This window comes from Phyllostomus hastatus, unplaced genomic scaffold, assembly GCF_019186645.2.
Source record: "Phyllostomus hastatus isolate PE091 unplaced genomic scaffold, TTU_PhHast_1.1 phas_contig_58, whole genome shotgun sequence".
NCBI classification, from domain to species: domain Eukaryota; kingdom Metazoa; phylum Chordata; class Mammalia; order Chiroptera; family Phyllostomidae; genus Phyllostomus; species Phyllostomus hastatus.
The window spans coordinates 5,917,202-5,930,471 of NW_025333916.1; the positions used below are offsets into that span (position 1 = coordinate 5,917,202).

Genomic DNA, 13,270 nt, shown 5'->3' on the forward strand with positions numbered 1-13,270 from the left:
GGAATTTCCTCAAAAAATTAAAAATGGAACTGCCTTTTCACTCACCAATTCCATTGCTGGGAATATACCTTAAGAATCCCTAAACACCAATTCAAAAGAGTTCATGCACCCCTCTGTTCACAGCAGCACTATTTACAATAGCCAAGCATTAGAAACAGCCCAAGTGCCCATCAATAAATGAGTGGATTTAAAAAACTGTGGTGTATGTACCCAATGGAATACTATACAGCAGAAATAATGAAGGAATTCCTACATTTTTCAATAGCATGGATGGAACTGGAGACTGTTATGCTAAGTGAAATAAGCCAGTCAATGAAAGACGAATACCATATTATCTCACTTACAAGAAGAATCCAATGAACAAAATAAACTAACAAGCAAAATAGAACCAAAGACATGGAAACATGGAACAGACTGATAGCTGCCAGAGTGGAGGGGGGAGGGAATGGTGGAAAGAAGAGGAAGGGACTAGTCAAAGAACATGTATGAATGACCCATGGACATGGGGAATGGTGCGGGGATTAATTTTGGAAGGGGGGTGGGCTAGGTGGATGAGGGCAAAGGGGAAAAATTGGAACAACTGTTATAGAATAAATAAGAATACAAACATAAAAATAAATAAAAATAAAATACCCTTCTTACTCCAGGAAATTTTAAAAAGCATTCTTTATTGCAGAACACAACATAGAAAGCATAAGGAACTATAGTGGTGTTCCTTTGGCATTAATTTTGTAATTTTTTCTTAAGTAGTTTTGATACACATCTAGTCAGAAGCCAGTAGTCAAAATCCCCTCAAGTCTGAACTTGATTCTTTAACATTTGATACCCAAGTTTCCCACCAAGGGATAACAATTCTACTCATTTACAAACTCCATTTGAAAGCCAATAAATAATAACTGTAAATTATTATTATACAGTGACAACAAAAGATTTTAGTAATTGAAGAAATTACTGGAAGAACAGTATGTAGGGAAAACACTAATAGGAGCATATGCATAAGTAAGTATTCACTTTTTGTGTAAAACAACAGATTTTTTATATAACATTTGTTTGAGAAATATAAGTAATAGGTAAAACAAAAATTTTAAGTCAAGAGGATTACTTGGAGATAAAATCAGAAGTTTTACTAGTTTAACTTTTGATATGGTAAAATCGTCAGGATAATGTTTGAAGAATGCAGTCTACTTCTATTTCAAATATTATCTTTTTATCTGGTTGGAAGAAAATGAGGTCAAGCTACTAGCATACCTCCCTAAGAGCAAGTTAACTAATTAATGCTTGTAAATCACTTGAGGCTACCTCTCATTTCTGCCTGTTCCCCTTGGCCTTGGCCACTGCTGGGTCTCCTTCTGTGGTCAGGGAAAATTTGGCACACAAAAGAGATGTACAAGGGGATGGAAGGGAATGAGACTCTGGCCCCATGGAAGTATAGTGCTATAAAAATACTAAGAAATAATGGTAAGGTCTGCTTAGGCTTTTCAAAATCTTATAAAATCAAACTATTATCCATTTCTAGTAGTTATTAAAACACCATGGATAAAAGAGCCTGATGTAATAATCTTCAGTAGTTACCCGTCCCCTTGGTTTCATGCATTTTGATAAGTGTACAGTATGTATGGTAATTTTTGTTCCTATTGTTTCATTATAATATGAAATCTGAAACATTTGTAAAATTATCTCAGTCCTGCTAATACTTAATTTAAATAATTAAATTTTAATCTTAGAAAAATCACCCAGTATCTTAAACTGGCATGACATGTTTAGCAACTGTAAAGCCCATTGTTTAAAAGTACATTTTAAACCTCAGGCCAGGATATCCTAGGTGAAATGCTTGCAGTCTGGATTCGCATTAGTGTATCTGGTCTTGTGATTGAAATAAAACATATGTTCCTTTGTCAGTAAGGATGTTTTACATCTTGTCAAAAATCTTTCTTGGTCATCTAGTGTGTCAAACTCTCCAGCTATTTCCTTTCAGCCTGAACTAATTAGGTTCATAGGAAGCAAACTGACATTTTGGAAGATGTGATTCTATTGTTTAATGTGTGGTGGTTTTGCCAGGGGGAAAGATGCTCCTTCTCACTCCAGATGTGGCATTATTTCTTCTGGGCTCTTCATCATGATCTCTGGACTATTCTGCCCCCTAAGTTAGCCCAGAAGATTCTAGCAGAAGTTCTTGAGAAATCTTTGGGTCTACTGGCCTCCAGATATGCTCAGGCCCATCCCAGTTATAAGAGGACTCCACAGATAAGGTAACTGATGTGAAAACCATTGCCTTTCATGAAAATTTTTCACCATTTAATGTAAAGCAGAATGTAATCCTGAATCTCATGACATGATGCCTTGTATATGTAACATGTTTCTAACATCTGAAAGGAAATTGTATTCACTTTTCTGAGATATTTAAGTGAAATTGTGGAACCTAAATCAAATAATTTTGCTGTTTTTTCTTCTTGAAATTGTGTATAGGACCCACTTTTTCTAAAAAATGATTGAAGACATATCTACGATATATATGTCCTTATTTTTAACCTTCATGTATGCACATATGAAGGTTAATAAATAAGATAAAGAGAAAATTAAGGTACTAAAATGCAGAAAAAATGCGGTGTTGTGATAGACCAGTCAATTTGACTGAGATTCTAAGCAACCACAGGATTTTAGTTTCTTAGGGCTTTTTTTTTTTTAAGCCTTTAAGTAGTGTAGTTAATCTCCATTAAGGAAACTCTTTTGTCTAGTCATTTTTCTCCTTAATATATTCTAATTACTTCTTTCCCCTTTTACTTTATTTCTTTTTTTTTCATTATATATTACTAAAAGCCAGTTCAATGAAATGTGAAATCATGGAAAATAGGAGCCACAGTCACTGTATTAAATTAAAGACTAAATTATGGTCCAATTCCACAAGTTATCTAGGCAATGAATATTATAAAAATGTGCCTACATGACAACAACAGTCTGTATAAAGAGAAGACTTTGTTTTATAAACATTCTGACTAATGGAATTAAGACCTGTCTTTTAAATATAGGTATGTATAAATATATTTTAAGAGAAACCTATAGACCTCAGAAGCTTTTTTGTTTTCTTTTTTTTTGCAGTAGGAATCATTTCCTGATCATGTTCATGTTCTTGTAAAGCCGGCTGCACTTGAAGGGCATTTAGGTCCTGCTACAGTGTTTCATAAATATGGTGTTTTGCACGGGCTGTTTTGAATTACTGACCAAGCATTTTTTTTAAATTGAACTGTGAAGAATAGATGGAAAATTCCTTTTGAGAGCAAAGAATACCTCATTCTTTTTTCTTATATAGTGTAAATCACTTTTGACTCTGAGGTGGCAAGTCATTATGAGATGTTTAGGAAATCAGATTAACTGTTAGCTCATGAAATAGGTAGCATATTTAATTAAATAACTGTATTATAGAGACTTTCATTTTTTATTTTCTGTGTGGTTACATAATAAAGCCAAGCAGAGCTAGAGGTATTTCTTCTAGTTTTTCTAAGTAAAATAAATATTTTTACTTGTATGTTTAATTCTAAACTACCATTCACATGGAAATCAGATTATGCACTTATATGTGTGTCTGATTATGCATTTGCATAGATGTATATACACATAACTTGGATTTGTAATTGTTTAATCAGCAATGAAAGTAAGTAGATGCAAACTACAATTAACCTTCCTACAGGTGATTATTGATGCTGTTAGTATTCCAGTAGCCTCCAACTGTCAAGTAACCACCACTGTATATATGATTTACATATAATATGTGATATATTATTACTATATGTATACATTTATTGTATATATGATAAAATTGAAGCAAAAATATCACTTTAAAAGATTCTTATAGTTATTTTCCTTCATATAGTTTCAAAATTTTCATTTTCTATTTCTTCAATACTGAATAAACACACAAAAAAAGAGGAAATTAACTATGGTTTGTGAAATTTAATTGTGTACCAAAATAACCTTTAAACAGATCTTTGGGTCCCAGTTATAGCTCAATAAAGATAGAAACAAGATTGAATTTCTGAATAAGATAAATAATTTAACATATTTAAAAAAATTTTTTTAGTATTAGAAATTTCTGAAACTATAGGCTTCTATTGGGTGGGCCAAAAAGTTCATTTAGTTGTTTTCTGTATGATGGATGGCTCTAGCAGTCCTTAGTTGTCTTTAACTTCCTTTGAAACAATTTTGTTAGATTGTATTGTGACAGCTGTTATATCAGTATGCATTTAAAAAATACTTATCAAAATTGGTGAATTTTTGTATAGCCATTTTAATATTGAAGATTGAAGAAGATACGCAACATTTTTAGTGTATTATGCTTTATTATTTCAAGAAAGATAAAAATGCAACCGAAACACAAAAAAAGATTTATGCAGTGTATGGAGAAGGTGCTGTGACCAATTGAACATGTTAAAAGTGGTTTGCAAAGATTTTTGGTATTTTGACATTTTGGCCAAATAATTCTCTTTATTTTTTAAAGATTTTATTTATTTATTTTTAGAGAGGGAGAAAGAGCAGAAGAGAAACATCAATGTGTGGTTGCCTCTCACGTCTCCCCACCCGCCTCACTGGGGACCTGGCCTACAACCTAGGCATGTGTCCTGACTGGGAATCAAACCACCAACCTTTGTTTCACAAGCCAGCATTCAATCCACTGAGCCACACCAGCCAGGGCTAGCCAAATAATTCTTTGCTGTGGGTCTGTCTTATGCTTTGGAAGATGTTTAGCAGTACCCCTGGCCTCTTACCACTAGAAGCCAATAGTGGGAGATAGGGACAGACTCAAAATATCCAAATCAATAAAGTTACTGGTGAAAATGAAAAATGTGTCTTTTATTTTATGGAAAAAAAAACATATGGACCTTTTGGCCAACCCCATACATTAGTGCTTCTGATGTCATTTTTTCTTATCTCCCACTTGCTTGGAGAACATGTGACCCACCTGCGTGACTTTCTTTTGACAGTTTGTACTTGGATAAGCAGAATTGTTCTATCAAATTTTTATTTACCATGTGAGTTATAGCAGATTTTCTTTTAGTCTGGCTTTTCTTTTACTGGATGTATTTCAAGGGAAGTATCATAAACTTCTTGAACAATATTCTAATAATTATATATATTTATATAAATATATTTATATAATAATTACATATATATTTATTTAAAGCACTCCTAAACTACTTCACTGTTATAGACCTCACAGTTCCTAAAAGTAATAGTATTATGAGTCACCTAACACCTGGAAACTCAAAACCTAATTTTGATTCATTCTGTCTTTCATCTCTGAAACCCTGGTATCTAACCAAATTACATATGTTTAATATAAGAAATAGAGATGATAGTGTATATACCAAGTAGAAAAGTAATTTTGTTAACATAATTTTTTTTCTTTTTCTTTCTAATAGACTTGATATCACGACAATTTTAATATGCACTGAGAACATGTTATGGTCAGTTTGCACATCTGTACAGAAACTTTTGAATCCTCATGAATATATAGATGATAAAATTTTTAAAATCCATACCCATTGTAATAACCTGTTGACAACATTAGTCATTTTGACTTCTCCATTAACTGAATTATATCAGTAAGTATTAAATATATTTTCTTTTTAGCTATTATCATTTATAACATAATGTGATTTAACAAAGTTATTTTCATACTCTTACTGAAGTGTGTATAATAGTACATTGAAATTTTTGAAGTGCATTTTTGATACCGTGAATTAGACCATTTCATAAAACAAATGCTAAGCAGTAGGGGTTTCTTTATGCTCAAACTAATTCAGTCCTAATAATGTATCTCTATTCATCAATTCTATTTAGTTAATAAGGCTGCAATACAAACAGTACCACTTTGGGCTTTACTATTTGAATTATTTAAATGATCAAATTATATTAGTTGGTTGGTTATTTTAGTCATAGCTTGAAGCTGTGAAAAATAAAATCATATGTAATGCCTTTTTGCTTTCTTAAAAATATTTTTTATTTTCTAATTTTATGTAAAATGACTTGCTGTAATAAAAATTAAAATTGAAAAACAGTTCTAAAATATGTCCAAATCTGGAAGAGACCTAATGGTTCCACACTGGCAATTAATCTACCATGGATTTGTGTTTCCAGTGTTTGGCTTTAGTGTCTGAGCTAGTAATGACAAGTAGAAATAGAACTAAGCAATTACATTTTTAAAATGGCGATGTAGCTTTCTTAATAAATAAGATTTAGGGAAATTAAAATTTCTGAACTTTTTTGGTTTGTTTATGGTTTATTTAATTCAAATTTGTAATATAAAAAAGGTTGGAGTAGACTTATAATAAAATAGTAATATAATTTTGTTTAAGCTCTCCTCCAAAATAGTCACTTTATCTTGAAAGACTAGATAATTGCATGCTCTTACTTCTTGGATAGTAAAAATTAGACATTCAGTATTTCTATTTCTTAAGATAAATGAGGTAAAGTATTCCTTTCTTAACACTCTGGTAAAGGCAATGTATAAACCCTGATTTTCAGAAAATTTTGAGGTTGTTGGCTTAGAAATTCTTAGAGTAATTAACAACTTTGATTCCAGTTTCCCCATAATTTTCACCCACTATTTGACTTTCAACTAACCCATTGTTTACAGATTGTTCCTTCTGGCAACCCTGTGTTGAAAACTAATTTTAGAAATGGAGAATTCTTTCAGAAAGGGGAGAAACAGTGAGGTAAATTGCTAGAAGTTTGGGATTAAGTACATAATCATTCACAATCATAAGCTTAAGGTCTGAAGCCCATAGTAAATCCTAGTAAACTAAACTGATTTACCATAGATGAAAAAATTGTTGTGCTCTTAGTTGAATGGGTCATTTCATCTAAGAGTAAGTCCCTGTGAAAATCAGGAACAAAGTTGACAAATTTCATGGATTGGTCATGGTGAGCAATATTGAATTTCATGGTTGGTCACAGATGAATAGAAAATTTTTAACCTCTGATGCATTTGTAAAACAAATAAATTATTATGAAAGATTGCATATTTTAATAGTAATAATGTATTATACATTCATTATTGTTAACCTATAGCCTTTTAATACATTTTTAAATAACTATGCAAGCACTTAAGTCTCTGTCATTTGTACATTAGATATTGCAGTGTAACCTCATTTAACAAATTTAAATTGCTAATTTTAAACAGGATTATAGAACATTTTACATCATGCACTGCCTCTGGTTATTCTTAATATAGAACAGATAGCTATATTGCTTTGAAGCATGAACAAAAATCTAGATATACTTTAATTCTTTTAAAATTATTCTCACTTCAAAAAAAATTTTCACAAATTTTATACATTCATGTTGATTTTACTTTTATGATGGTTTTCTAAGAGTATACATCTAATCTTTGACATGTATTTTGCTTTCTATTGGCAAAGAAATCTACAGGTCAGTGTGTTCTCACCAATTAGGAAAAAATGTACATGCATTGCAAGAACCCTATTGACTTGTTTAGCTTCCTTTCATAGACAGGGTATGAAATTGTCATATTAGTGTTTTAGAAAACAACTGTATTTCTATTTCACAGCAAAAGAAAGAAACAGCTATGGATTGTATTGATTTTTTTAATAAACTATACCTGACATTTGTCACTCTATGTGATAAGCCTTTTAGGAGGTGACTTCCTTTACTCCAAGTAGTTCTGACAAATAAATATATTTTCCTTTCTGAGCTTAGTACAGGACTGCTCAATCCCAGGGCCGGAATGCATGATTTTAAAAATCTTTTCAGGAAGCATAAAGCCTGTTTGCAAAAATGTGTGTGTTTTTTTAAGTCTCTTCTGAAGGTTTCTTTGAGAATGTTGTAAAAGGAGTACTTTAGGTTTGCTCTCTAGGGAAAGAGACCCACTGAAACATGAAATATTCACCATGTATTTTCCAAAGTGCTCATCACTTGTTCTGTCATAAAGGCATTACACTGCACGTTCAGAAGCATAGTCAGTGTGCATTCACACACACACCCACAGAGTGGTTCCATGTTACATTTTTCTTGTATAGAGTGTTAATTTTAGTTTGTGTGGAACAAATTCAAAATTAATTCTTAAAATTTTCAGTAAAAGCAATTTTGTTTCAATTCAACAAATGTTGTTGCCTCCTTGCCCCCTATGATTAAGCACAAGGATACAGCTGTGAGTGAGAGGAAAGAAATATCTGTCCTTAATAATTTTAAAAAGTCTGATAAAATTTTTAATGATAAAACTAAAAATGTTTTAATGTATCATATAAAAACTCCTTAAAGTGGAAACTTTATGAAAGGTGACTATCCCCAATGTTTTAACTTTTAATAACGTGCAAGAATATATATACAACATGAGAGACAAAGGCTGAAGTCATCAGAAATAGGTCAGAATGTAGGTCACTAAACCAAGAACAGCAGACCTATCTTGGGGTTCACTGGTGTCACTCACTTGGCTTTTGCATGACTAAATTCCAAGGTATTTATTGTTGTGTCTCTAGTTTCAAACTCATGCTAGGTCTTTTGAGCTTATGGTCTTCTTTGCTTGTTATATATTTTTAAAAACTATTTCACTGACCCCACAAAACAGAATATGTGGCTCTAAAACTTTGTTTTTTATATCTCCAGAATGTCTGGCAAACTTTGGAAAACAGGTAGTTTATCAAAATGATAAGCATAGAATATGCATAAGTAAAATGTTAAGCATTTGATCATATGTCACAGCAATTTTACTTTAGGTTTACACCAAAAAGAAATGAAAACATACATCCACACAAAGATTTGTACACAAATGCTAATAGCAACATTTTTTGTAATAGCACAACATGGAGAGAACCCAAATGTCTGTCAGCTGATGAATGGGTCAACAAAACACGGCGTATCATTGCAGCAGAATAGTATCCAGCAATAATAAGAAGTGAAGTACTGATAGATGCCACAACAGGGGAGAACCTCAAAAATGCACACAGTGAAAAAAAACAGACATAAGAGGACACAAATTATATGATTCTATTTACTAGAAATGACGGGAACAGGCAAATTCATAGAAACAGAAAGACAACTAGTGGTTGCCCAGGGGCTGAGAGAAAGGGAGAATAGTTAGTACCTGCTAATGGGTACAGGATTTCTTTTGAGGATAATGTTATAAATTTAGACAGAGGTGGAGACTACACAACTCTTAATATATTAGAATCCATTTAGTTGTACACTTGAAATGGGTCAATTTTTGGTATGTGAATTATATCTCTCAATAAGCTATTAAAATGAATAAAGGCTGAATGGAAATAAAATTTTTAAATATTTTTTAAAAGTGTCTTGCAGAATACAAAATAATCCAGAGAGTAAAATTTCCTGTTTGGCATTTTGTGTTGATTAAATGACTACCTTTGTTCCCCTTCCCTCTAAACATTATTTTAAGAGGAAATTTCTATTAAAAAAAACCCCAATGAAGCCGAACATCTTTATGTGTGGTTTTAACAGGGTAAAAACACTGGTAAAAGGCTAAGAATTAACTTTTGAGAAGGCTTGTGTCCTGAATCTTTGACTAGCTGGTTTCTGCTCTATTCTCAGGGGTCAAGTCCTACTCTGCCTTTCTACCATATGTTCTATTCTCAACCTACCCGTTAGCTCTTTACCAGCTAAGATTGCTCTTCACAGATGGCCCCCCAAATTCACCCTCTATTCCACTAAGCAGGTGCTGACAATACTCATACTCATATTCATACTCATTTACTATGATTGACCTTTACTCTGGCTGACTACAGGCCAAGCATTGTGCTAGTCATTTTCTAATTTTAAGTTGTCATTTTCTAACCTCAAAGAGTTATTTTCATCATGAGAAACACAAGCCAGGGTGGGGGGTTTGGTGAGAGAAATGTGGGGAACTGTATTTTACTCCAAGTATACCTTGATTTCTCTCACTTAATGAAATTTAGGCAACTACTTATAATCCCAGGGGTAACACTGGTTTATGAAAGCAAAGCAGTGACTTAATATGATGTCTAAAATGGTAAAGTAGATTGAGTTTGGCTCACATGTCCTCGGTAATCTGAACTGTTCCAGGGCCCTCTCAATAGTTCATTTTCAAACTAATTCTACTCCTTGATGTTTTTATTTATTGAGAGCCTCTGAATGGCTCGGGCAGAATGGTAGGCACAGATGATGCAAGACATCTGACCTGACCCTTGGGCTTCCTTGTTTCCATCTTGGAGGTTTATTTTATTAGCATGATATATTGAGACACAGTTCTCCTGGGAGGGCAGCCAAAAGCAGGGTGGCACAAGAGCAGCATAAAACCTAGCCAGCTCTTTTGCTTATCACTTATTCTCACTTTTTATGTGCATTGGATTTATTTCATTCTAGCAATTGGCTACATAAGCTCAAGGAATCAATCAGATTTCTTAATGCAAAAAGGAAGGAAGGAAGTTAGCATCATTGTAGATCAGAGAACCAACAGACTGAGTCTGAGGTACAGTGCTCAAGTGGTGAGGTGGGATGAGCCCGGGGCAGTATTAATGATAGGAAATGGGCAAGGGTCAGTTAATGTTGGAAGAAGGGCAAAGGCAAAATCATTTTTCTCCCTTAACAAAGCTATCTTTACAGTATGCTAATTTGGGAATGTGAATAAATTTATTCTGTTTCAACCTATAGACAATCACTTATTTTTTAAAGGACTATTAAATTTGTGATATCAAAATTCTTTTGTCTGGTAGAAAATATAATTCTGTGGCTCATACAATTGTGTTTTACTCTCCACTATGAATTATTAAGAGCATCCTCTATTTTAGCTGCATACCAAAACATCATTAGAGGTTATCTAATAGCTAGCTCATCATTTCATTCCCCCATTGAGGCTTGTGGGCCAATTTTCACCCTGTTATACTCTCCAGAATAATGAAACTAATTTGGGATCTTGCTGTGGAATTAAATGCTCATACAGATCCTACCCCCTATGAGACCATAAACATCTGCCATAACATTTCTTATAGCCAAATAACCTTACTATTACCAGTACGACTGAGAAACCATTAGTGGAGTAAAAGAGGTTAGGTACTGGCAGAAATGTTCTGGGAAGTGTTATATTGCCAATGGTTTGTAGTCTAAGAATTTTGGCACCAATAACCATTCCATTATTATTAGATCCTCCATTATTTTTCTTATCTTGATGATAAAACTGTAACTAGGCAATCATTTAGACTTTTAAGAATTTCATGTCAGTTTTGAGATGGTCATAGACCTTAAGGAGTATTAACAACTGTCATCACACCGATAATACCTTATATATGCTGAGCCCTTATTATATATAAGGTACTTTGCTAAGTCCTTTATATGCACATTATCTCAATCATCCCGCTGAGCCTGTGAGGTTAATATTATTATTATCCCCATTTTATAAATGAGAAAACTGTAGCTAAATAAATTGAAAAACAAATTACACATCTAATAAAAAGCACCCTCAAAAAACAAACCCAGGCTGTCTGGCTCCATGGTTTCTGCATGTGCCTATGTACTGCCTCTAGACAACCTTTAGGACTAGCTGAACATGACAGAGAGAGCATTCTAGGAAAAATATTTATTCTTAGAGAAATGAGGTGTCTCCCAGATAATTGGACATATGGGAGTGAAAGCAAAGGCCTGAAGAGGCAGGCAGACAAGTAAGCAGAGTCTGTGATGCCACAGTCTCCAGTTCCTCCTGTTCTCTTGTTAAGCTCCCCCCATCTCTTGTCCCATTCCTTTCCCTCAGTCTGTCACTTCCTTTGAGACTACCTTTCTTTGCAGACCGCTTGCTGCATCTCCTTTTGTGTTATTCCAGACCTCTCCTCTTCCTAGCCCCCTTGCTATTACATGTTCCTTCTCTGCATCCTTTCTTTCTTGGCCTCTTTACCTACACCCTGGAACACTGTTGGCAAAAATCACTGAGCTGTCCTTTTATACCTTTTGACAATCCCACCTTGTTCAATCTCTGAGTAGCTTCCTCTTCCATCCTTTACTTCGGCTGACCCCACTTCCATCCCCCCATCCCACTGTTTGTTAGCAGATGGCCTTGTCCCTGTCCTTCTCTGAGAGAACCCGACCGTCATGAATGCACTTTAACTTCTCATTTCCATTTGTATGAATTATCTCAATCCCAACTCACCTCTATATGCTTTGATAGATGATCAATATATCTCTTACCATCCAAAGTGAATCTTTCCCTACTCTGACCACATTCACATCCTACTCACAATGTAGAATATTCCTTCTAGCTCCTGGTTCTTACCCCAAAGCCTCTCCTGTATTAAAATTTATTCCTTCTTTACTGCTGTTTTTCCCTTCAGAACATAGTTTGTGCTCATTGTCTCCGTTTTTATGCCTATCATTTACTCAATACATTCATCATTTAGACTTTTAATATAATTGCATCACTGCAATTGCCCTCATCTTGCTAAACAAACAACCTGGGCCAGGTCATCCATGCATACCCAATCCCTCACTCCAATTTTTGTTTTTCCATTTCCTCACTCTCCACTCTCGACACGATTAGCCATTTCTCTTCCTTTGGCTCCCCTAACATCACTGTCTCCTGGGTCTTTGGTTACTCTTTCTTGGCTTTGTTTGAGTGGTGCTTTTTCTCACCTTGACCTTTAAATATTAATGTATTCCGGAGTTCTTTTCTTGACCATCTTTTCATTTTACACTTTTTTGGGGGGCGAGTCACCTGTTCCCATAGTTTCAGCATTGCGCTAATGACTTCCACACAAATATATTCAACCCGGATGTCTCTTGTATATGCTAGATTAATAAACCCAAATTCCTATTGCATGCCTCTTTTTGGATGTGCTTCAACTCTCCACAACTCCCTCAAACATATCTAAAACTGAAGTAAAATACCTGCAACTCATCTTAGGCATCTCCTTTTCCCTTAACTCTTCTCCCTTCTGACTTCCCCTCATGCCATCTCCAACCACATGTCATTAGGATATGAATATTTTTCACTCTATTAATTTAATTTAATTTCATATTTGTTTCCTATTCACTATCTCCTTTGTTTCTTACTACAGGACCTTGTCCTCTTCTGCCTAGTCTACCACAATTTCACCTTCAGTATCTTCCTTCCTCCAGCCTGGGGCCTGTCTATTCTCCTGACTAGTGCTCAAGGGATTTTTCCAAACGGTGAAATTGGTAATATCACTCCCCAGCTATAAGCTCTTCAGTGATCCCTCATTGCTGTACAAAGTCCAGACTCCCTAGAAAATATCTTCTGTTACCCTGACCTAGCTTCTGCTTACCTGTGAAGGTC

The 13,270-nt window shown here is 34.1% G+C and overlaps 1 protein-coding gene across 6 annotated transcripts in view; it reads left to right on the plus strand.

The window, feature by feature from the left end:
* Positions 1-13,270, plus strand: part of KIAA0825 (KIAA0825 ortholog) — a 398,694-nt gene that overhangs the window by 134,873 nt on the left and 250,551 nt on the right. For all 6 annotated transcript variants that reach the window (XM_045848391.1, XM_045848392.1, XM_045848393.1 and 3 more), the window contains 2 exons: positions 2,059-2,249; positions 5,415-5,597. In XM_045848391.1, the coding sequence (XP_045704347.1) occupies positions 2,059-2,249; positions 5,415-5,597 (374 nt within the window). The remainder of the gene's footprint in view (positions 1-2,058; positions 2,250-5,414; positions 5,598-13,270) is intronic.